The sequence below is a fragment of the Etheostoma spectabile genome, chromosome 7 (genome assembly GCF_008692095.1).
Source record: "Etheostoma spectabile isolate EspeVRDwgs_2016 chromosome 7, UIUC_Espe_1.0, whole genome shotgun sequence".
NCBI lineage: Eukaryota > Metazoa > Chordata > Actinopteri > Perciformes > Percidae > Etheostoma > Etheostoma spectabile.
This window is the reverse complement of record NC_045739.1, coordinates 11,662,594-11,688,199: the sequence shown is the minus strand read 5'-3', so window position 1 is coordinate 11,688,199 and position 25,606 is coordinate 11,662,594. Positions and strand designations below refer to the sequence as shown.

Below are 25,606 nucleotides of genomic sequence, written 5' to 3'. Positions count from 1 at the left end.
GATTCAAAAAGATTTTTAAAGCATTATTTTGTGTCAAATTATTTCTAAGTAGCAGTGCAATAAGCCACAAAAATGACCACTTCACTCTGAATGATCCCTAACGTAACAATTAAAAATAGATCCTTATTAAGCCATAATAAGAACAACTTTTGGGTTGCAACGTGAAAAACACCACAGGTTGTATTGTCTTCTAGCAAAACACTAGCTTTATCTTTTTAATTATAGTTAAATGTAAAAGAGCTGCTGAACATCTGAACCAATTCATTCATTTGTATAAAATCCATGGACATTCACAACTGCAAATTTGATGGATTCTTAGAAGTATTAGAGCATTAATGCACTACAAACATAACTGCAATATTGCCAAATAATAAAGGATAAACACCATCAAGAAAAATGTACAACCTAGCAACCCTAATGTTCTTGTTAATAGCTTATATATAAACATTATGTAACCATAAATTAACCATGAAAAAGCCATTGCTTAAAACAAAACCTTTTATGAAGGTTGCATTTTTAGAAGGTGGCACAACAAAAATTATAGCCATTGGTTAATAAAATATTTTTTTGGCAAAATTCTTACTAAGGTGCTTGCCACAAGAATAGAAAGTTCTATGCCGTATGTTGTTCATGCAGATCAAGTAGGTTTTGTTAAAGGGCGCTCTTCATCAGATAATGTTAGGCGGTTATTACATCTTATGTGGGCAAGTCGTAATGCTGACACGCCCACCGCAGCGCTCTCATTGGACGCAGAAAAAGCATATGACAGGGTAGAACTGGCATACCTTTTCTATACACTGAGGATGTTTGGATTTGGAGGAGATTTCATTAAATGGATTAAGATTATCTACTTGTCCCCTAAGGCATCTGTTCTAACTAATGGCCTGAAATCTCCCTTCTTTGGCGTCATGAGAGGTCAGAAACAGGGGGATCCGTTGAGCCCGCTGCTTTTCACTATATTTCTGGAACCGTTAGCTGTAGCGCTAAGAGCTGATACAAGTATTAAAGGGGTGTGGGGTGGTGGGACGGAACATAAATTGTTTTTATATGCTGACGATATTTTGTTGCTTGTTTCGGACCCGGCTAATTCTATTCCCATAATCCTAAATAAGATTGAAACCTTTTCCCAAATATCTGGATATAAGATTAATTGGCAGAAATCAGAGGTGATGCCTGTTTCTAGGTCTTGCGCTCAGTCAGAGCTCTCTAACTTTCAATTTAGATGGATCCCAGTGGGAATGAAATACCTAGGATTAAAGCTGACTGCTGACTTGCCTGATATAATGGAAATTAATCTGATGCCATTACTTCAAGAGATGAAAAATAGTTTGGATAGATGGAAGATAATTAATCTTACCTTGTGGGGCAAAATTAATACTATTAAGATGGTGATAGCGCCACAATTTAATTATATATCAATGATGTTGCCATTGAGTGTCTCTAGTGGCATATATAAGCAATATAATCAAATGGTTAAGGATTATTTGTGGAATGGAAAAAAGCCAAGGATTAATATCAAGAAGTTATGTACTAAAAGGGAAAAGGGAGGCTTGGTCCTTCCAAATGTAGAAATATATACTTGGCTTTTGAATTGGCTAAATTGGTGAGGCATGGGGATGATTATGTTCTCAACCGATTGGGTAAGTTAGAATGGCTGTGGTGGCTCCCTCCAAACCCATACAGGCTCTCTCTCAATTAAGGTGGTGAGAGGGGGGAAAAATCCATTTCTGAAGCACTCTCAATGGGTGGTCTGAGATACATAGGTTGATGGGAAATCACAATACAAACAGGGTACTCCTCCATGGATAATCCGCGTATTGCTATAGGTAAACGTTCCATTTGTTGTTTCGTGGCAGAAGAAAGGTATGTGGTGATTGAGGACTATATAAGGTTGTAGTCTTTAAGTCATATCAGGAGCTATTGGATCAATTTCTTTTGGAGGAAGGGGTGAATTTTGGAAATATTTCAACTGAGGAGCAGTGTGCAAAGTGTGTTCCCGCCAAATAGAAGCATAGATGTTTCTAATATGGTGCAAATCTTTTTAACTTGCCAAATACACTGCTAGTGCCTCAACATTTTACAAGAATATAATGGATCTACTGAGTGTGAGCACTGAGAATCTTAGATTGATATGGCAAAGGGATTTAGGGTGTGAAATAGACACGGAGAAATGGCGTAATATAGTTTCCAAGGTTGGCTGGGCCACTAGGGATGTTAGAAGCAAATTTACTCATTATAAATTATACATAGATACTACTATACTCCCTGAAGCTTTTCAGAATGGCTTAGTAGAAGACAAAAGATGTTGGAAGTGTAAGGGGGAATGGTACATTTTTGCATGCCTTTTGGGAATGTCCTGTGGTTTTACGTTCTGGAAAGCTAATTGAATAATTGGGGAGACTGGATGGGTAAAAGTTACCGGAATCTCCACTGCTCTGTCCTTGGGAGATTGTACACTTTTGCCGCAGGGAACCAGCAAAGGACAGCATGCATTAATAACCGCAGGCCTTATCCGCTGAGCAAGCTGATTTGAGGAATTGAAGAGTACATACACGCCGGGGCTCACAGACTGGACTCAACTGATGACGGAGATTGCATCCTACGAATACTTGATTGCCAGGATAACAATATCAAGGGAAGTTTCATTTAGTGTGGGACTATTTCTGTTTATATATAAAGAATAGATATTAGCATGTGTTGGTACACATGCTTTAAACACGATACAGTCGATATAATCATAAACATGTAGTGTACAAGGGTGTTGTCCTTTTAAGTTTAGTCGTAACTGCCTTTGCTTTCTGTTTTTTTTTTTTTTTTTGTTATTTCTTTGTATTGTTTTTGGTATTTGTAAAGTTTGTGTTTAAAAAATAAAAAACAACTTTAATGAAGAAAAAAAAAAAAAAAAAAAAAATAAAAATATTTTTTTTTGAGGATACTTATGTTTGTCAAATATTACACAATTATTTTCACATATTCTTTTTTGCCATTTAATGGACATTTAACATTTTTTAAAAGTAAAATCTTTGTTTTCTATTCTAGATACACTTTTACATTCTCCACATTACAGAGAAGAGCTCACATTTTTAGCGTGCGTGACTTCAGTGTAAAGTATACTGCAGGTGACAGTCCTTTCTGTGTTTGTATTTTGTTTTCTTCACAAAAGCCACATGTACCTTCTGAAAAGCAGAGAAGGTCATATTGAAGCTGCTGCTGCAACAGTTAACAGACAGTTTGTCTTCCAGGAGACCTGGTAAACAGAGCCACATGCTATTTCCGTACCACCCTGGGGGCCATTAGTCACATTTCAACCCCGAAATCTATACGCTGCCCAGAAGGGATTGCCCAATACAGTGGGCAGGGACAATTTCAATAGGTTAAAGGAAACCCCCTCAGTTTAACTGGGGCCAAATAGGGGAACAAAGAATTATTTTTCCAAGAAAGATACTGTATTCACAGAAGAACTCATTATGAGACATAAATTCTTGCAAGTTTCACTGTTCTATATTTTGAAGATGAAGGTTTGAGTCACACTCCAGTTCATGTATTTTGCAGATGAATAATGTGTTTGGTTGTTCTTTTTGGCTTGGTTTATTAGAAGGGATCTGCCACAACCTGAAGTAACAGAAAAACTGTAACAAAAAAACCTATTCCAGATTACAAACAGCTCTCTACTTGACTAACAAAGGCAATCTGCCATCACTTAAACAAAGTGACCCATACTCAGCCAAGGACACAGCACTGTTATTCTACTTTACTTGCTTCTAGGAAAGACAAACTTGACCCAGTAACTGCATTGAGGGCTGCCCTATCTATAGTCTGTTTTCTGTGTGTTTCAGTTTTCACACTCCATAGGGACTGACTGCAGGCACAGGCACACACACACACACACTTGGAGGTACTGCAAAGAATTCAGGGCCCCATGAAAATATGTGCCCCCCCCACACCACCACCGCCACCATTACATACACACAAACACACACACACACACACACACACACACACACACACACACACACACACACACACACACACACACACACACACACACACACACACACACACACACACACACACACACACACTGCCTTCTTGCTGTGTTACAAATCACTTTAGAACAGTAACGTAATGGCTAAAATCTCATAACATGGGCATCTATATGTGATTTTTATTGTGTGCATGAGGAAAAGCGAGTTAGCACATGTCTGACTAAAAGGTTTTCTATGACATGATCCACTCACCAGCCAAAGGAGGTCCTGTGAGGCAACCCAGGCCAACAAAGAACATGGAGAAGCCCATGGAGTTGTTAAGTTTCTCCGACCCCACGAGATCTACCTGCAGAGCAGAACATCACATTCAACCTGAAGCATCACATTCAACCTGAAGAATCACATTCAACCTGAAGCTCTTATTTCTTATTTGCATTTTGAAATAGTGTTTTGCAAGCATTTCAGCACTGTGCAAATCACATATACTTTACATTACTACCATATTATAAGAACCACTTTACAAAGCTTACAACAATCTTAAATGGCAGAATAAAGCTTCCTGGTGGTTATTGGTATGGTGTAAAAAAAAACCCGCAACAGTTCAGCAAGTTCAACATGATGGATTACCTGTCAAAAAAGTTAAAAATATCTGCAAGTTGATGCTGCATGAAATAACAAGAAAACAAATACCTGCCTACAGAGTCAGACAAACACCTTAAAAAACTAAAAAGTATTGTATGTTTTGAGAAATGGTAGGCGTATACACTTGACTTGTAATGAATTGTAAACATGCACAAAGCTACAGCATTTTGTAACCTCTCGTTCTGGCACCTGACATGGCAGCAGCTTGATGATAAAGCAACAACCTACCAATTCCCCTGCTCTTCAAAGTTAGTGATTAGGGTGCAGTGTAACTTAAAGGTCCCATGACATGGTGCTACTTGGATGGAGCCCCATGTCTATATACTTTTACTATATATACTTAGTGGTCCCTTAATACTGTATCTGAAGTCTCTTTCCCAAAATTCAGCCTTGGTGCAGAATTACAGCCACTAGTGCCAGTCCCACAATGAGCTTTCCTTAGTATGTGCCATTTCTGAGTCTGTAGCTTTTGAGGAGGAGAGAGGGGGGGCAAGGTGGAGGCTGGGGGTGTGGCCTTGCCGAACTGCCACTTTGAAAGTCATGATGTCTCTCTCTCAAAGAAAAGAGAGGTAACCTTGTCCCTTATGACCTTATAAGGAGCAAGATTCTAGATTGGCCCCTCTGAGCTTTCATTTTCTCAACGGCAGAGCATGATCCCCAGTGCTCGGTTTATTACCCATTGCCTTTTCCAGCCATTGGGGGACCATAGGCAGGCTGGGGGAACTCATATTAATGTTAAAAAACCTCATAAAGTGAAATGTTCATGCCATGGGACCTTTAACAATAAAATGAGTCGCCACAAAAGGAACTCAGGCGGACAAAACAATGACCTCTAAAAAACATAGACACAAAATATGACAGTATAATAGTTAGTGAAGCTAACGCTAACCCTGAACATGATAGAGGACAGTACTTCCAATTCTCTGTTCGTAAATGCCCTAGTAGCCAACAAAAAAACCTGGAGTAAAACACAACCCATAGTATATAAAACCTCAAATCAAAGTTCAATTAATCTCAACAAACACTTGAATACTGTATGTGTTGATATTATCAAGTTTAAAAAAAATATTGATTGGCCCAATCTTTAATTTGCTTAATCATATAACTTTGAGCTAGATTCAGAGTTGAATATTTGTTTTTTTACTGATCGTAAGCAGCAGTGTGTATTAACTACAACTTTAGGTATATTTCATTGCTTTTCAAACATTGCTGATGTAAGAAACCTTTTGCTACTCAAATTTAGTTGTTGTCTACCGCCGGCCACTGAGCTTAAAGACCCGTCAATCAGTTTAGGAGTGGCAACAAGTCCCAGGCCTATGTTTTGAATGTTGAAGGTGGGGTGATATTTTTTTTAATATTTGAATTACAGATTGTACTTTTAATGGACATGCCTGTCATCACAACAGCCCTTAAGTCAAACTAGGTGAGTTACCAGCATGTTCAAGGAGATGTAAAAACTTGACCTATTTTTCAAAACATTGTGTGGAAATTCAGTGAATTACATCAGCAGACAGAGACAAGCTTTAATCTGATTGAAAAAGATAACTGGTTTGACTGGTTGTTCAACTCACATCCATAAAAAACACTAATCACGCTTTAGGCCCGAGGAATGTCTTGCCCTTTTAGACCAATTAAATAAATCACATCACAGTTGTCCACCTATTCATTTTCAGGTGTGACATGACATGACGATACAGGATATTAAATATGTTGTTCCACCCATAAAGGCAGTTAAGAAACATCTCCAACGGTCTGCTAAATGGATACTTTTCACCTTTCAGTGTGTGACACAATGATGTAATGAATGCATGCTCTCCTGGTACAAACGTCCCCACACACAAATACACTTATTGTGAACTCAACAGATTGGAGAGTCTGATTAATGGAGAGGTCTTGCTTGGTAAATGGACTACAAACTGATAGTATAGTGACACTGACGCTGATGTAAACAAGTCAAATGATATTTGCCATACAGGTAGCCCGGATTCTGCTACATTTATTTGCCTTCACTGATCATAATTTAAATTTGTTCAGAATGACTTTATCTCTGACCTGCAATGCCCAGTAATATGATAAAGATGCTATGATTGTATTTCTTTCCGGAAAACAATTTCAAACCAAGTGCCTATTTGAATTTTGAATTTGAATGAAAGTTAGGTAACAGTTTATTTTATGTGTCTGCAATTTCCTACTAATTACTGTAGTGTACTACGGAACAAATTATAGGAAAAATATATAGTACTGAGCTATTTAGTTGTGTTGAGTTTGTAAACTGTGGTTGATTGTTAGTGGGGTTTCTTTTAAATTTCTTTTTATTTTATTTATATATTTTTTATTTAGGATAATCGCCGGAACATGTGTGTTGTCTAATTCCGTTCTCTTCGGGAAACAACAACAAACTTCGAGCTAACAAGCTACAGAATGAAGATGGGAAGTTTAAAAAAAAAAGTGGATCGTGCAACAAGGCAGGCCTGCTTGGTTCTTTAAAAGAACAGAATCGTAAAGATTTAATGTACAAAGAATATATTCATGGAATTTACTGTCTAAGTGAAACTTAGATTGCCGGGGATTTGCTGTTGACAAAGTACAGAGAGCGATACGCTGGTAAGAGCAAATTACGTTTAACCATGTATCCAGCTAATTTATGTATCTCACTATAGTGGCAACTTGTAAAAAACTTTCCTTGCCACTGATTGCAGGATATGCTTCTGAGTCATGTAGCTCATCATGTCCAACTTCAACATACAAGGCTACGAGGCTCGTAGAAAATAAAAAACGGTTTATTCCACGGATGTGATCAAAAAAGAAAATAAACAAAAAGCATATCCATTTACAGTGCTGGAATATCCGAAAACTGTCTTTGTGATGAAATCAGCAATCTACAATCTGGGGTCTAAAAAATTGTTGCTCCACATCCTGCTTTGTTGAAGCCTAAACCACACTAACTTCACTTAGAGAAACCAACTCAAAACTGTTGAATGGCAGGACAGACTAGTGAAGCGTGACTTTTAATAGGGCAAAACCCACATCAAAGCAAATTCTATAACATTATCTGTATTCTAATGTATAGTGGACTAAATGTCATAAAACAATTTAATATTGCAATGAAAATAAAATACCAAAAACTATAAACAGTAAAATATGGCTCTTATGCTCACCTTACTGGATTGTGTGAACAGTTAACCTAACGTGACGTTGTCTTTTACATTTGCAAATGTTCCACCAAAACATGCTCTTTCCTGAGAACATTTGTCTCTGCGACCAGAGCTTAGCGCCGCCCAAGACAACTGTGAATGGTTTAAAGAAATGCAAACAACCCAGAGGATTTTTGTCCCCTAGGAATCTATGTGCGGAGGAGGCTGACCTTACGACACAGCGTTGTGGAGATAGGTCTGGCAGTGCAAGACTACTTATTCAATAAAATATCTCAACTACCCCTTGGTAGATAAACATTTCCATTCATCCAGTTACTTTGGTTTATGACCAAATACCTCCAAAACTATTCCCATCAGCCTCAGCTATACTTTGTGTTTGATGCTAAACAGCAAATGTTAGCATGCTAACATGCTAAACTAAGATGTTGAACATGGTAACATATTACCATGGAAGCTCAAGTGAACTGTCAATTAAAAGAATACTTGGCAGAGCAAAACATTCTAACTGATGTGCAGTCAGGTTTTAGAGCTGGACACAGCACTGTTCCAGCAACTTTGTTACTATTAAATGACATTATAAATGCCTTGGACCAAAGAAACCGCATTATTTGTGGATCTGTCCAAAGCATTTGACTCTGTTGACCATGAGCTATTACTAGGTAGATTAAGTAACATTGGAATAGTGGAATAGGAAACACACCTATTAATTGGTTCAAAACTATCTTATTTTTCTATTTTCTTATTGTTTCTATAGATGGTCTTTCTTTTTAGAAATGTCTATGGGAGTTCCACAAGGTTCGATTTTAGCCCCTATTTTATTTTCTATGTTCATAAATAATACTGGAAAGGACGTGCAAACTGCACCTTTATGCAGATGATACTGTGATATATTCAGTTGCCTCTTCACTGAACCAAGCCATGATTGACCTTCAGTTAGCCTTTCAACAGCTTCAAGTTTCACTACGTGGCCTTAAGTTAGTGTTAAATACTAAGAAAACCAAATTTATGACATTTTCAAGGGCTTGTTCCCAATCCCCAGATAATATATAACTATTAACACATTAAGTGGAGACTTAATTGAAAATGTTTAATCATATAGGTATTTAGGTTTTTGGCTGGACGACAAACTTTCTTTCAAAGTTTATGTTGAAAAGCTTGTAAAAAAGCTGAAACTAAGGCTGGGGTTTTATTTTAGAAATAAAACTTGTTTTAACATGTCAGCCAGAAAAACACTTGTGCAGGCTACTTTTTTAAGTGTTTTGGACTATGGTGATGTTGTCTACATGCATGCTGCCTCTAGTACTCTCCACCTGTTAGATTCTGTCATTCTGTCATTAGATCATTGTACGCTGAATGAACTGGTAGGCTGGCCGTCACTAAGTCTACGTAGACAACATCATTTGTATATTTTTCTATACAAGGCCATGTTGGGTAAACTGCCAGCATATTTATGTAATCTCCTCAAACTGAATTCTAGCTGTTTTCATCTCCGTTCCACCAGGTGGCGCTCTTACCAGGTTCCAAGGGTTTTTACTGAGCTGGGGAAAAAAAGCCTTCTCTTACTTTGCTCCATGGTCTTGGAATAACTTGCAAAACTTTCTCCATCTAAATGATCTAGTCCCATTAAATGAATTTAAGGTCATGTTAAAATGTCATGTAATTCAAAAATGCAACTGCCACATGTGACCTGTCCTTTCCTTTATGTGTGATTTTGTCTATGCTGTATTTCTGTTTATATTGTAACTGGTGTGCCGTCTTGGCCAAGTCTCCCTAAAAAAAGAGATTTCAATCTCAAGGGACTTCCTAGTAAAAAAAAGGTTAAATAAAAAAATAAAATAAAAATTACATTCCTTAGCAATTGTAATATGTTCTCATGCATATGTTCAGATTGGCTGGTCTTCTTACTAGAACGGGCAGCAGCAGAGCCATGTATCCACCACAGAAGATGGCAAAGAAGACAGCGTAAACCATCAGCAGGATGTAGGAGGTGGCCATCGGGGAGAGCAGGTTGACCAGGCCACAGAGGATTAGGTAAGCCTTGTGGTAGTGATATTTATGGAACAGGTTCCTGTCTGTCACCCAGCCCGAGGCCAGCTGGGCGATGGTCTCTGTGATACCTGCAATGAAAAAGATTAGGCGAGGCTTATTAATGTCAAAGTGAAACTGTAAGATGAGGGAGAGTCTCAAAGGTGAAAAATAAGGTGTGAAAAGGAGATTTCAGTAAAAAAAAAAAAGGCTTTATTTGTCTTTATTTCAAAATGTGTGTAACCAGAACTCCTTAAATAAAATAAAGTAAGATGTTCCTTACTGTTTCTTTAAGGAAGGAGTAACAGAAAAGAGGCCGACTGGGGAATGCATTCAATAAAATATTAAGGTAACAGGAAGCTGCTCTTTGGTAAATGGAATTTTGATGGAATCCAAAAAACATGAGCATCGCTGCTTCCTTCACCTTCAGATAAAAATGTCTTCAATAATCAAGAAGCTTCACATTTAACATTCAGAAAACAAATCCAGCCCACCCACATATGTCCTAATAACTTTGGTGACACCCTAGCTTTTCCTCTCAGACCATGAGGTCTGGTTTTTAGTGAAATATCTTAACAACTATTGAATGGACTACCATGACATCTGGTACACACATTCATGTCACCCTCATGATGAATTATAACATTGTCATCTTGGGTCTGTTAGCATTCAGCTCAAAGCACCGCTGTGAGGCTGCCTAAGAGCCTAAGAGCAGCCTCACAGATCCCCTACTGTGATATATAGACCCTGAGTCTTGATATCATAAAACAGTAAATACATTTGTCTTTTGGTGTTGAAATAATCCTGGTTAGTACACGCTGCCACAGCAGACCACAGTGGTCGGAGGCCAACAGCATTTTGAACTGATGCTTACGCAGAAAGAGTTAAATGTCAAAGTCAGCCTTGCCACTGCAAATTGTAGTTTGAGGGCAGCTAGGGTAAACTATGAAGGCATCCTCCCAGTTACATGCAGGTGAGTGTTACCTTAAATATAATGCAGTAATTACATGCTTAATGAAAACAAAGCATGGAAGGGGTGCAAGTGTGCATCTATACATGTGTGTGTGCGTGCATGGGTGCATGCATGAATGCATGTGTGAGCTAGGGTGGGGCATACAGAATGAGAGGAAAAGAATGCCGCCCTGCAGCAAAACGACACATGTCTGCATTAATAACAGACGTGATGTCTAAACAAGTCTATTTTAAATCCCTGTCCTCGTGAATATTAACACAAACAGTGTGTGGCAACATAAATCTGTTAACATCTCTATTACACTGGCAACACCCAGGCAAACAAGTCATTATGCACTCCATCCGATGTGATTGATTATATGCTCCAGTTGGATATGATGACTGGGCACATATGTGCTGTTCTCTGCTGAGGTCAACTGGAATGCGATAGTGCGGAAACTGCAATGGTGTATTGACCGCTGCAGGAATAGCTACAAGCAGACAGAGCTGAGCAATTGATCAATGAAACAAACTGGTTCTATGCAGATCAGAGTTACCCATTCTTTGCTCAGCCTCTGCACCACAACTGCACAGGCTGCAGCCACTGAGTTCAACTAAGTTTGAACTCAAAACAGATGAAAGTTCTGACGAGATTGCATACAGTTTGTATTACCAAGCACAGTATGCAGATGTATCATTGTTGTAAACACAGTTACATTAATCTACACAAATCAAAATGTGATCATCTACATCTTTATTTTAAGGTTTTTAAAGAATTTCACATGAATAAACAATGAAATGCCTCATCAGTGAAGACCTCTGCTTTCCTTACATAACCAGACTCTAGAGCGTTTCTGTCCTACGAGGTTAGAAAGATGACATGGGGCAGCTGTGCTGTGTTTATGTGTCCTCCTCTAGCGACCCAAGACAGTGTCCTGGGGTGTCGCCTTCTTGCATGCAGATGAGTTGTGAGTTTGTTTGTGTGTTTTAGCCTCAGCAGGTTGGTTCAGGCCTGCAGCTGTTCCTGTTCAAACTCAGTTTGCAGTTTAAATTTGGCCTCTCCAAGTAGCACCTTAAGCCAACTGCATCTGGTACATTATTAGTTCTATCCATAGTGCTGACTGGTATAGAAGGTTTATAGTATGCGCATGCCTTTGGGCATTAACAGACCATTGGGGGGTTACAAGGCATGGAGAGTTACCAATGCCTTTGCTTCAAAGAGGGACATTTTGTCACTAGATTAAAGCAAATGTTTCTAAAAAGCATGTTGGCTTTCCCAGCTTCTCTGACGTGGCAGTTGGCTTGTGTTCTCTACTCCTTTGTACATATTGCTGCCTCAGTGTAACTCTGCAAAGTATCAGCCACTTTAGAACTGGACTTGAACAAAATTTGGAGCCTCTCTTGTCACCCCGCCAACAACTTTACTCAGTTAGCTGTTGCTTAGCGACTCCAGTTAGCGGCAGCGTTGGTGGCTGAGGGTTTCCGAACAGACTGACCCGGACGATAGTGGCCTCCCTCCCTCCTAGCCAAGTCAACAGGCCTCTGTGACAAGCACTGGGTCGGGGAAAGAGGGACAGCGGGACACTTGGGATAGTGGCTTTGTGGTGTGGGTGCAAAGTGCACATGACCAGAGAATGTGACAGGACAAACGTGTCCGAGTCAAAAGAATCCAAAAATGTTTTTTTTTATCCCAGATGTGTTTCTAATGCAGGTCATAGTGTTTTCTTGAGACCTCTTTACTTTATTCGTTCCCATTTTCTTCAGCAATGGTGGTGTCCAGCTGTTGTTGCACACCAAATGCAAAAATATGAAAGACTTTATATTCACAGACCGTGTATTTACAGTACATTAAAATTAATTTTATTTTCTTCCAGGACACCGAAACAGTCCTTTATGCAATTGAGAAACATTCCTTCAAAAGCCAAAGCATTGATGCATAATTCAAGATTTTATTTTACACTGAAGAGATGCGATAAAAATGTCACTACCATCATCACATCCTAAAGTAAGTGATAACAGATTTTTCCTTATCTAAAAGACACATTTCATCAAAGGTAATACTATCTCTGTCAACTGATTTTACAAAAGGGATAGATTAAAAAAACATAAGCATGTAATTCATAAATGCACCACCCCATCAGGTAAATTTCAATTATTCACAAAGCCTGACAAAGCACACTTAAAGAATTACATGCACATGTGGTCGGTGGCCAAATGTTAATGCTGTTTTCTGTTCATATAGAGTGGCCTCCTTTTGAGAGGAGTGGGTTCAGCAGTGCTGAACCCACCCACCCTTGCCAGTGGGCCAAAGTTCAGCTTTTATGTAAGCACATTCATTACATAAGACTGCAGAGTCTGAGCAGCTCACAAATAATTAATGCCTTGAAGTTGACTGAGGACTTTTTTTGCATTGCTTCTTAAACCCATTCTTAAAGAAACCGGGACCTCCCTCTCTACAGTCACTGTGAAATCCCTGTCAGAGACAAACAGCAGCAATCCACTGTCTATTCAATCAGGAGTCTATCAGATTTATAAAAAAAAAAAAAATAATAAATGATGTTGTGCTTCATGCACATTTCATACAGCCAAATGAAGCCGGATATCTAATCTAGAAGATGGATATTTGTTCGCCACCTTTTGTAATGAGAACAGTTTCACTGATTAAATCCACCAGTTTCTACTTTCAAGCAATGTTTTAGTTAAACTTTATTTATACAGGTAATCTCATTGAGATACAGAGTCTCATTCTCAAGAGAGACTTAAGAGAGAAGTGTTTTTTCCAAAATGTATATATGTATGCATTACAGTATACCTTGTAATTCCTGCTATATACATACACATTTTGGGAAATGCTTGTTTCCACAAGCTGAAACTGTCAAACTATTCCTTATCGGTGAATAACAAAAAACATAGGACAAAATATGTTGACCAATGTGTGTCTCACCTGCCACAGAGATGATGAAGGAAGCATCCATGGCATTGATGCCCAGGGTTCTGGCTCGGGCAGACAGATGAAAATAGGGGATGAAGTAGGCCAACTGGCTGAAGACTAAGGACCAAGTATAGATACAAAAGAATGGGTCCCTTAGCAGAGAGAAATCCAGTACTTTGGCTTTTATGACGGTCACCTCACTCGGCGTGCTGGCATGTGAGGGAAGTCCAACAATGGTGGACCCATTCATGCTGCCATTGAGCTCTGCTGAGCTATCTGGAGTTGTGGGTTTACACTGACCCAAGTCATGGTGGGGCTCATGGCCATTCACACCATTAAGGACCAGTCTTGTCAATTCAGGGTTCACTGACTGGTCCTGGAGTCCCTGATTACATTGTCCCCCCAGATTCTCAGTGTCCCTGTGAGGGGCAGGAGGAGGAGATGGAAATGAGTCTGCTTTGGAGATGCCATTGGATAAGTGAGAGGAGCCATTCAAGCAGCTATTATTGCATTCCTTCTCTGAGGAGCTCTTGAGGGAAACAGCAGGGCTCTTTTGAATGGGTGGAGAGGTAAGGTTTGACACAGGAGGCTTCACATTGATGGGTCGCAGAAGCATCCCAGTGGCCACCAGATTCAGCATTAGACCGCCAAGAATTAGCATTGCTCCTGTGGGGGACAAAGAGAGTTCAGGATCAAATATGTCAAATTGTATGTGCTGTATTTCTTCTTACACAAAAACGGAAATACACCTGAAAACTACTTACATAAATAGAGTGTGCACCAATTATTAACAAATTTGTGCTGCATACCTTGCCAAGCATACTTGTCCAGGAGCAGCTGAGTAAATGGAGCAAGGGCAAAGGTCAAACCCATGCCAGAACGGCCAATCGCATACGCTGTCGCTAACCTCCTGCGGAAGTACAGCGCTGTCACCACTGAGAAGGCTTGGTAAAGTAGTGCAAAACCAATTCCTAAAAGGAGTAAAGATGTCATCAATATCAGACACAGTGTCTTTCACAGAAATGTGGGCAGACGTGTGAAAAAATGTATGTAGATAGATAGATAAGAAGAGATTTTGTCATGCAGAGGATGACCTTGGTATAGCTTGCGGTTTCAAAGTCATTAGGGAAAACAGCAGGTTTTGATCTCATTTGAGGCATTTTGGCACAACACGAAATTCTACTCACCAACTATCACTCCCATGCTGATGTAGAGGAACACCACACTGTTGGCGAAAATACTAATGAGGAATCCTCCACTAACCAGCACTGCCCCGGCAATGGAGGTCACCCTGGTTCCAAGCTTGGCACAGGCCACAGAGGCAAGGGGCGCTACAGAGGATACAGTATGGGAATACATTGAATTTTTTTTTCATTTTCAGCTAGGCAACATCTAAGTGTAAACATAAGTTGGAAAAGTGGCTTCAAAAGGTAAAAGCTTTGCTCTCTTCTTTTGAACTAATTGGTGACATGGAAAGAGAGAGGACACGATTGTATAAAAAAGCAATTTGTTGAGTGTGTAAGGGAAGAGTTGGCTTTTTTTTATACTAACCACCAGAGAGACGCAGACTCGACATGATGGAACCGATCCAGCTAATGCTCTCTGACGAGCCTCCAAACTCATCTTGGAATGCCACAAAGAAGATCCCAAAACTCTTCAGTGTTCCCATCACTAGGACGTTTACCTGCGGGCACGCACCAACACACAAATATTATTTTTTTTTAGCTTAATACGTGTTCTTGTTATAGGCTGTGCTCTGTTAAATACACAGACACTTAGAAAAGGAAAACATGGAAATATTAAAAACAGTTATACAGTGATTAGTATTTTTAAACAGCTGGTAAAAATGTAGTCTTTTTGCTGCCACCATCCTTTTGGAACTTGTTAAAAAGGACCAGAAAACTATATCATTGTCACACATTAAACCTGGAATTGATCACAGTTTAGGAAAACTAGTCGTTGAAAAACCATTGCGCTGGTCGACAGTATTGGGATAAATATTAACATGTTTGAGAAATTAGGGATCATAAACAACTGAGGTGGACATACCAGAAAGCAATGCAGCACCACCATCCAGCCCCAACCTCCATCTGGAGGGTCCTCATACTGGATCTCTTTTTCCTTCTCCTTCTTAGTGGTCATGGCATCCTTCCTGAACAGGTTCATGGTGGACTTGGTTTTACTAGGAAAAGAAAAAAGAACATCAATAACTTCAATATGGCATAGGCTGCCTAATCAGATGCAATCAACACATCACAGGCCATATTCTAGCATAACAATATGTAGCACATCAAGCAGGGTTTTTCTCAAAAATAGAAAACCTTGATTATTTTCTACATAAAACCCTGTTGGTAAAAACAAACTTAAAACATGTATCGGTTCATGCATGAAAGGGTTAAATGTACTCAGTGTATTTATTGTACTTGGCTCAGAGGTAATTTGGTTATGGGTCACCTTTGTTTTTTGTTATTCCATTCAGGGAGTACAAGTGGTCTGAATGCAAGTTGTTAGTGAGCTGGCTCACCTGGGCTGATGAGCTTGCAAGTCTACAAAGTTGGCCAGTTCAGCCTGCCTCACTCTCTCGCAGCCCTCTCAGCTCCCACATGGTCTCCCGGTTTGGTTTCTTTGTGTTATCTTCTCTTTTAGCACACACTGTTTTCAACTTACCATGGCACTCGCATGAACCACAGATTTGCCCAAATGTTCACATCACATTCATTTGGTTTGCAAACAACATTTAATAAATAGTTTTGACCTCCAGTCATTCTTGTGTTCTCCCTCTTTTTGCCTGGATTGTGTTCATGACACAGTCCAACACATCAAACTGCATTATCTGTTTCATCAGTGTGTTTACTTGCTCTTAAATAACCTGGTTATTCTCTACTGTAACCTGATTTTATAAAAGACAAGTGCTGCTGTGACAGCATGGGATGAAGGGAAGTCATTGTATCCAAATAATTAAATCTTAAATCTGAATAAAATAGCAACTGTGTTGTTTCAAGTTGTCAATTCCTAGAAGCAGCTGAAAGGGTTTCTAGGTTTTACTGTGCAAAGTTATCCAGATAACTTGGTATAACTTCTCCGGCAACCGGCTTTAGGGTGTTTTGGTTCACAAAATATTACAAAGTTGAAAATATCATCACTATCGAAGCAATCTTTAGCCCATCATGTCGAGGACATACGTGGTGAAAGGAATTTCCTATGTACACATAATTGCATATATACACTTAATGCAAACACTGCTCAGATAATAAGAGCAAAAGAGGTGGAAAAAGTAACCATGTTTAGCCTGACTTAACACGTTTATACAACATTACTGTCTACCGTTACCACTCCAGGATCATTCTGTACCATGAAATGATGATAACAAATTATTGTCAAATATCACTTCTTTTGAATGGTTTAAAATGATTAGATTGACTTTTTGATGCACCATCTTTTTTATAGACTTAAATATACAGAGCTAAGACCCCTGTATCCAACAGAAATTAAAAGCATTGACTACTTCTGCCCAGTACTTTTCACACTCCAACCCATCACCAAGTCTCACCTATAGACTGCATATGGTCTTACCTCAGCAACCTCGGTACCTTAGGAGCAAATTAAGAGGGAGATTGAAACAGGAAAAGCATATGTAACACAAGTAGAAACAAAATCAAACATAACGGCATGTAAGAGCATCAGCAAGTACCTTCAAGTTTGAGATCTATTCAGTAAGATGAAAAACACACATCTTTTATCTGCAGGTAACCTTGGAACAGTGAGATGTTTTGTAAAACAGGCATCCTAAACGCTAACTCCTGTGACCCCATACACACTTTAAATGTTAGACAACTAGTACCTGTTGTCAACTGTCCCAACTAAATGGACTGCAGCTAGACAAAACATCCATTCAAAATACCTTGCCTTTACAAAATTACAGCTTTCAAATGTCGAACAAAACTGAAATTGAAGATACTTTACCAAAGTAGCAAAACACGGTATCTCTCCCCAAAAGCACCAAGGCTTACTATCCAACAAAATTAGGATACACGCACTAAAACTACCCATCTAAACTCAACCCCATGTGTTCAGCAGTTACCAGTTAGAAGTTTTTAATCTAAAAAAGTGAAACTTGAAAGCACCTGCTATGCAGCCACTCCCAAATGCCATAGCCGTGAACCTGAGCATATAGCTCTAGCCACTTTCAAAGCCACAGTTGACACCACAGACTCCCCAAATAGAACCCATGGGTAAACCTACCAGGGAGACTCCAAACAAGGCTAAACTAGGCCAAGTTATTTTGAACTCACCAAATTGGACTACGACTGAGAACAAAACTGACAAAAGCGCTCTCACCTCCATTAAGTGAGAATTTGTGAGAATACACAAAAGGGTCAAGGTAAAAAAAAAATATTTTATTAAATAATATTATTTACAAAACCTATGAATGAGATGTGAACGAGATGTGAACAATAAGTATCATCAGATGTCTTTGTGAGTGCCAGGGTGAGTGGAAAACAGTAATGCTGAAATAAAAAATTAACACAAAGCAACCAAGTGGAAGCTGAGAGGGCTGCGAGAGAGTGAGGCAGGCTGAACTGGCCAGCTTTGTATGTTTGCGAGCTCATCAGCCCAGGTGAGCCAGCTCACTAACAACTTGCACTCAGACCGCTACCTGCAAGAGGAGGAGAACACACAAGCAGGCCAAGCAGAGCAGACACAAGAGGGGCGGTCAAAACTTGCTCATGGCAGTTTTGGAGTCAGACAGAGTGATAATGGATTACTGAGTGAAATGATAATTAAATGTTTCTTTAACCAAATGTCTTGTAGTGTATGAGTAACTTATGCAGTTAAGATTTAAGCTGTAAGACGGCAGCTTTGTGAAATAAACCTATGCTGCTGTTGTGAAGTGATTGAAGAGTGACCAGTGTTGAGAGCCAGCAGTACTGCAGTTTGATTTGGCAATGTGTCATCTTGCATTACTTTGAGGCTTTCTTGGAACATGTTTACTAAGGATCCTCCTCCCAAGACTTTGACCCATACTTGCATATTTTGAATGAGCCTTGTTAAAAGGAGACTTTTTGTATTAATGCATTAGCTGCAATGGTGTCAAACATGTACAAACAGAACAAAGTCTTAAGAATAATTTTTCATACAAGAGCAATGTTGGGGCAATAAGCAAATTCAGCTATATACTGTATAAACATTGTGTTTTCCAGTAAAACACGTCACAAGGTCACAGTGGTGAGTAGTGAGTAGTGAAGCACCATGGCTTGTTTCATAGTATACACACTGCTGTGCAGAGGCTTGGTGAGAACACAATGATCTGTTCAGTCTGTTTGCTTGATTGCTAGGTCGAAACAGAGAAAGTTCAAAATCTGCCTTGGATGCCAGGCCACTAGACCCCTGTTACAGACTGTCTGGTGTCACCAATTGTCTGCAGCTGAAGATACACATGCCGTCCAGAAGGGCCAATCCAAATGAACACGCAGTGTTGTTTCCATATGAAGAAAGAATAGCCTGTCTTAACTTTATTCTGCTTTACCTGTGAGATAAAACAATGTGATTAAAGTTCAGCAGATCCAACATTGACCATTGATCAGGTAACGTAGTCATAACAAAACCTGAAGAATACAAGATGGGACATTTCTTGCCGCCTTAGATGCTAGAAAGCAAAGAGACCTTGAACAAAGGTGAAAGGTTAGTAAAGGGCGTAGTAAACCTGTGTTTGTCACCAGTCTTTTGTAGCCTGCATCACTAACTCAGTCCGACTAAGATATGTATAAGAAGCAGAGACCACATTAGGCAGAGAGCACAGAGCGGATTAAAAGAAAAATGAATTGGGCCAGTGTACTGCGAGGAAAGTATTTCCCCCCCCATATCTGTACACAGTAGCCCTCAGAGTGTGCTTGAGAGCATGTTTGTGAATGTGCCGGGGGTCTGAGGCTTTAAGCGATGGGGGTTTGGAGGCCAGAGCTTTGCAATGGAGTGTGGAGTTTGTTACTGCACATTTCCACCACGAGAGCTTCTTTCCAACTTTCACACTGAGCTTTTAGTCTAATAATAGATTTTAGCAGGATTACTTGGAGAATAGTGTTCTCCAAAATCTATCCCTGTGTGACCTGAACACCAATTATAAAGCTATAAATCTGAAAAGAATTTTCTGAGGGAACAATCAATGAGACACTAACAGATCTTTTCATCTGACCTTCTGAAGCCTGATTTACGAGTCCCAGCCTGTGGTATAAAGGCTGGACAGAGCAAACTGGAAACAGAAGTCTTAAAGTGGCCCTGTGGAGTTTCTTTTAAACATGAGTAATTTTTACATTCAGTGTTAATTACCAAAACATATCACTGAGCTCTAGGTGTTTTCCTTCCTCGTAAAACTTTTACAGGTTTTTATTCCTTTTTTTTAATACTACATTGTTTACATCTATGTTCACTGGGATGCTGGAGCATTGCTGCATATCTTGGCATGTTACTGCCAACTGTTGATTAGTGGAATAGTGTAAAAAGATTGGCAGTATGCATCGCATCACCTGCGTGCATGTGCGTCATGCAGCTTAACAGCTCTCTACTAGAAGTTGAAAACAGGAAGCATTTAACAAAAAAAAGTGAGCCTTAAGAATTGATTTTGGGAAATACGCTTTATTCACTTTCTGGAAGCGAGTTAAATGAGAAGACCAGTCTTCTTACTGTCCGTACTGAAGAATAAAAACAACAATTTATGTGGTATCCTGATGGATACGATGTCCTCGCCATGATTCTGTCCAGGGACCCATGTTGCATATTATACAATCTTTTTCTCCCCTTCTTTCCTGTCTGCCTCTAGACCAAATAAATTAATCAATCTAGATTAAATAATTAAATTACATAAATGTGAAAATGCTGAAAAATTAAATAAATAAAAAAACAGACTAAGTGGGTGGTTGTTTGGAGGTACTTTGTGTTCATAGTGGCCACTATATTCTGTCCACTAGTTTGGAGAATGGGTGATTTTGATAGATTGAAACAAATCAGGACTAGAAGGTTTTTCCCAGTCTTACAAAAAACAATACCATTTCTATCTTGGCAGTGTTGGGGAGTAGTGAACTACATGTTATCAAACTAGTAGTATTACTATTGGTAGTTTATTTACAGTAATATCTGCATAGTAATTCAAATAGTTAAATTTTCTCCACTGTATTTGAACCTCCTATTACCAGCCTTTCTGCTCCTCCCATCCTGACCGCTGAGGCAGTTTGTCTTGGACAGTTTGCTTATCCAGAAAGCTAGAATTTTAGCTAACCTGTAAAAGAGATTTGGCTATAGTTACCTCATAACTTGGTGGAAGCATGTAGCATAGGTCAAAGTACATTTTTGGAGCAGATCTAAATCCTGGGACAGATACACAAACAATGTTTCACCTCGCAAAATGTTGGGAAAAAGTGTACAAACCTTTCTGCTAATAATCCCAATGCGTTGCATTGTATATGTAGGTGTACATGTAGAAGATACAGTTGTTACAGTTACAGTCAAAAGAATGATCATAACTGTCTGAAATCTCAATTTACTGCTCACTACAGAGTAAACCACTGGCTGTTATTTCGGGGGAACTGGATGATCCCCGCCCCTCCCTGCCTGGACCTCCAGCATGAGTTACCACAGCAAAGACAAGGACATGATCCTTCACAGGCTTCTCACCTGCAAAAACTGCCAGTTGTGTTTGATAGAACGCAAAAATCCCTGCTTGAAACTGCAGCAAGGGGAGTTTTTGTGGACCATAATTATCTCACAAAAATCATCTCACAAAATCATTAACAGGAGAAACCTGGACACAACAGATCACACATCTTGCTGCTGGTTATGATTTACAGTCCACAAAAACAGAATAATTGACCAAAGAAACGTCTTGATCCTGCTGAAGTTCTAATATGCCTATATTTTCACATTTGGAGCTTTTTTTTATATTTTGTTAAACTGTGGCATTAAAATGTCTTAAAGTCTTAAATTTAACTTACTACCTGTAGACACCCTGATCCATGGAGCCGTTTTACTTGTTTGTAAATAGTTATGTGTGTAGTTAGGCTTTCATATAGTTGTTGTACATAAGTAAGTTTGTAATTACTGTATTTGTGATCTAAAAATTAAAGCTACAAAAAACAACTTTTTTGGTGTAATAGTAACACAGCCATCCATTGGATTCCAGGTGCAATTCCTGCAGGACGTCTAAGGGACGCAACTACGTGATGGCAGGTGTATTGCTCAGGACTAACGGACAAGGACTGTCGAGAGGAAAGTTGTTTGTATGCTTGGTTCTCAAGAATGCGTCAAGCAGCAACACCACAAGCCAAGCAATTCACTCATTCCAAACAGGGATCTTTTTTTCAACAGCATTGCACTAGTCTATAAAAATCTATAAAAGGTCTGTTGGGTGCCGGTCAGTCAGTTCATCCGTCAACAGCAAAACCTTAACACAACATTACTTAAAAACCTCTTTGAACAACTTATGCAGCATAGTTCAGTTCCTATGGTTAGTTGTTAACCCGAGCAGCAACAGCCTCAGCAGCATACAATAAAAGCTTTTCTGTGTGTTGAGTTACCTGTTTATGTTGATTTGGTAGAATGCCTGATGGCTCTGGAGGTGAAGAATTAACTCAGGAGTCCTATTGTCCGAGTGTCATTCTCAGGTGGCCGAAGGGCACTTGTAACTATGGCTGCATTCAGATTAGTTTTACGCCTGCAACAAGAAAGTGACAATGATAAGTAAAGTGAAATGACCCAAGATCATGAGAAAAAAAGATGAAATTTGATGCAGATGCATGCTCACATCTCTAAAACCTCAAAGCAGAGATAAAACTAGCCCTATCTAAACAACAATTTGGATATAACAGTGTGCCAAGCCATCTTGTAAACTAACCACAAATTTCTGTACAAAATTGAACGGCAATCAATTGAGCCGTCGTAGATATATTTTAGACTAAAATGGTTGAACAACCACCCGGCACAGCAATACTGCCATTCCTAGAGCCATGTTGCTACCTTATCTAAAACCTTATCCAAATTTGTCACAGGAAATTAACCACAAGTCACCAAAATGGTGTTCCATTCACCTGTGCTTAACTTCCATTCATCTGTGACATGTGTAATTATCAACAAGAATTTTACTCAACTTCCATTTTTACCCAATGCTTTTTTCCTATTATGAGACATATTTACAAGTGACTGATTGCACAATCTGTGCATATTTGTGTGCATAATCTAACATATTTGGTGAACAATTGCTGAATGCAGCCCATGAACTGGAATGCAGAAAAATAGTGCTTCAGTCATGAATTGCTATTAAGATGTATGGTAATGAAGAAAATAAATATAGTGTGCATTATAACATCACAAAAGATGGTAAAAGTACTTTTGTATGGGAAAGATTAGCTATCAAAGTAATCAGGCTCGTTTGCCTCTGTGCTTTGTTTTAATCTGGATCATTGCAGGAAACAAGGTTTATACACAGATAAGTGGACCCAAATTGTAATAGCTACTCCAGTATTAGGTATCTCTTTCACACACAGACGTGCCCAAGACTTTAATAAAAAAGGATCTCAAACTTCATTATTGTTTGGCAAAATGTATCATGCAAAAGTTTATCCTGAAGACAAGGGTGTCCCTCTGTTGCTGACCTATGAACTCTTGCCAAAACCTCGCCGAAGCGTCCACTCCTGCAAAAAGTAGGAGAAATCCCACTTTTTCCACAGCTGTGTTTTAAGAGTCCTTCCCTACTTCTTTTACAGGTTTAGATGGCTTTGTCCTATTAGGGCACATAGTTTTAATTCATCAACAGAATTCTTCTGCAAACAGACATGTTGCTGCACGAGTACAGACCCTGAAGGATAAATCTTCCTTCTTTATAAAGTTGATAATCTTTTCAACAGTTTTAAGAAATGACCTGATACTTTATATATCTGTAGATATTTGTCTTCAGATGAATTACCACAGCCGAATCAGCAAATAATTCTAAGGTTGACCCAGTTTCTGGGTGTCAAATGGGACGTTCATGGTGGGTTAGAGGTCAAACAAAAAAATGAGATAATTGGTAGGCAGGCTCATTGTACAAAATGTGCGTCAAACAAAGATCCTCCAACATTGCAAAGAAACATTGTGTAAAAGTAAAAAAGGTGAAGTTTGATAATACAGCACACATGCTGACGTACTGTAACAAATCTAATATACAGTGCACACCAAAATCGCAGAGAAATACTTGGTAAAAATGATGCAACCTCTGCAGCATTACTGTCCTCATGCTTTTGAAAGTTTTTTTAAGTACCGTGTTTAAAAAAATAAAAAAAATGTTCGCAGAAAGTAAACGTTTACTCAGACAGTGGTGAGTGGATATAAAAAGTCCTATTCAGACTCTCAGCAGTGGTAAACAAGTGTATATTTTTATCCTAACAGGACAGTTTCGTAAAGATAAAAGCATACCAAAAACAGACTCATTTAGCATACTAACAAAGTAGAACTATAAGGATTGAGGGCATGTTCCAAACCTGCCAACCCTGTTCCAATTGTAGAGCCTACATTTAATTTATTTAATTTACTACATTTATTTAATGTTACATTAAATAAATGTAGTAACTTAAGTTAGTGAAACATTATTGTCTCATAAATTTCTCTTTTATGTCATTACATTTCTTAATTTTCTGTTTGCAAGACTATTTCATCCATCAAGGTAAACCCAAATTCACAACCTGGAGCCTCCAACTCTAACCACAGCCTTGCTTCAGCACTGAGGAATTGTGAGATTATGCATTGTTAAGCTGAAAGCTTTGGTTTTATAGTCCGCGGAGGAATACACAAAACCGTATTATTGTGGGGAGAAACGATGTGGTCTTACCGTGTGTAGCTGTGAGCTAGTTGTTATCTTCTCTTCACAGGCCTGTTGCATTGTGGCTGTCACTCAACTCCACACTGCTGGGGAGGCAAAAAGAATAGTTCAAGCAGATGCGGAAATTCAGGCACACTTACGCTTTAGTGGATCTCAAGAGTACGTCATCTGTGCCCTCTGTCATCTGATAAAAGGAGGCACAAACCTGCACTGACGTTATGTAGACCACAAGCTTTAAAAAGAAAAAATAACTTTAGAGTAACTGTCTGGAGGGTAACTTTGGAAAGGTTTTATGTGATAAAAACAATTCCCCATTAAAAAAAAAAAACTAATTACAATTTGAATTGTAATTATATTGCTCGGCCAACTTATATTTAAAACGAGTAATATGTTGACTTAAATAGCAAAGAGGTCCATACCTGAAATCTCATTCACTCCTGACGCGCTCCGCAATTTTCAATTAGTTTATTTGGACGCGTAATTTGGGGTTTTCTCGCTCCAGCGCAGCAGAAGGACGTGCGTGTTACCGGTGAGGGACTTTTTGGCAGAGAGAAATTGCTGCTGGACCTGGTCCTCCGGGGATGTCCGTGCCATAACTTTGCCTCTATGAGCTAGTCCCTCTGAGTTGCATCTCACATCTCACCCTCAACAACGCTGCTCTGCTGAGGAGCCGCAGAAAGCAAAGCTTACACAGAGGAGAGCCACGTGACGCAGACGTAGCATTGAACCTCATTTGTGATAAAAAAAAAACAAAAAAAAAACATCACAGCCACCTCACCGCAGACTTTACTCAGGTCCTGTCAAAGGAGACGCACTGCACTATACCCTGCAGATAGGCAACTATGTGCAAAGGACAGCAGTTTTTTGACCAAACAGTCCTGCAAGGAATTTCTCCGATTGGCCGAGTGATATCTCTCCGGCGCATAAAAACCAGCATACACCTGGCACTCCGCGGTTAGCCCACCTGGTTCCACTCACTCATCCATATCCCAGTGCAGCAACAAAGTCACTTAATTTCCTTTTGTCTTTGGCCAATGTTCAGGGTCTCCACATCCAGATGTTAGCTATGCGGGGG

General features: G+C 39.3%; 1 protein-coding gene across 4 annotated transcripts in view; it reads right to left on the bottom strand.

Moving 5' to 3' along the window:
• Nucleotides 1-25,276, bottom strand: part of slc16a4 (solute carrier family 16 member 4) — a 33,976-nt gene extending 8,700 nt beyond the window's left edge. The window contains exons 1-10 of one of the 4 annotated variants that reach the window (XM_032520538.1): nt 24,951-25,274; nt 24,541-24,617; nt 22,256-22,392; nt 15,741-15,873; nt 15,243-15,375; nt 14,879-15,022; nt 14,501-14,662; nt 13,704-14,357; nt 9,689-9,900; nt 4,239-4,332 (exon numbers count right to left, since the gene is read on the bottom strand). In XM_032520538.1, coding sequence (XP_032376429.1) covers nt 4,239-4,332; nt 9,689-9,900; nt 13,704-14,357; nt 14,501-14,662; nt 14,879-15,022; nt 15,243-15,375; nt 15,741-15,857 — 1,516 coding nt within the window. In that variant the 5' untranslated portion in view covers nt 15,858-15,873; nt 22,256-22,392; nt 24,541-24,617; nt 24,951-25,274. Of the gene's footprint in view, nt 1-4,238; nt 4,333-9,688; nt 9,901-13,703; nt 14,358-14,500; nt 14,663-14,878; nt 15,023-15,242; nt 15,376-15,740; nt 15,874-17,654; nt 17,847-22,255; nt 22,393-24,540; nt 24,618-24,950 lie in introns of those variants that run through there. The other 3 variants (XM_032520539.1, XM_032520540.1, XM_032520541.1) reach the window with 3 other exon arrangements.
• Nucleotides 25,277-25,606: the final 330 nt, after the last annotated feature.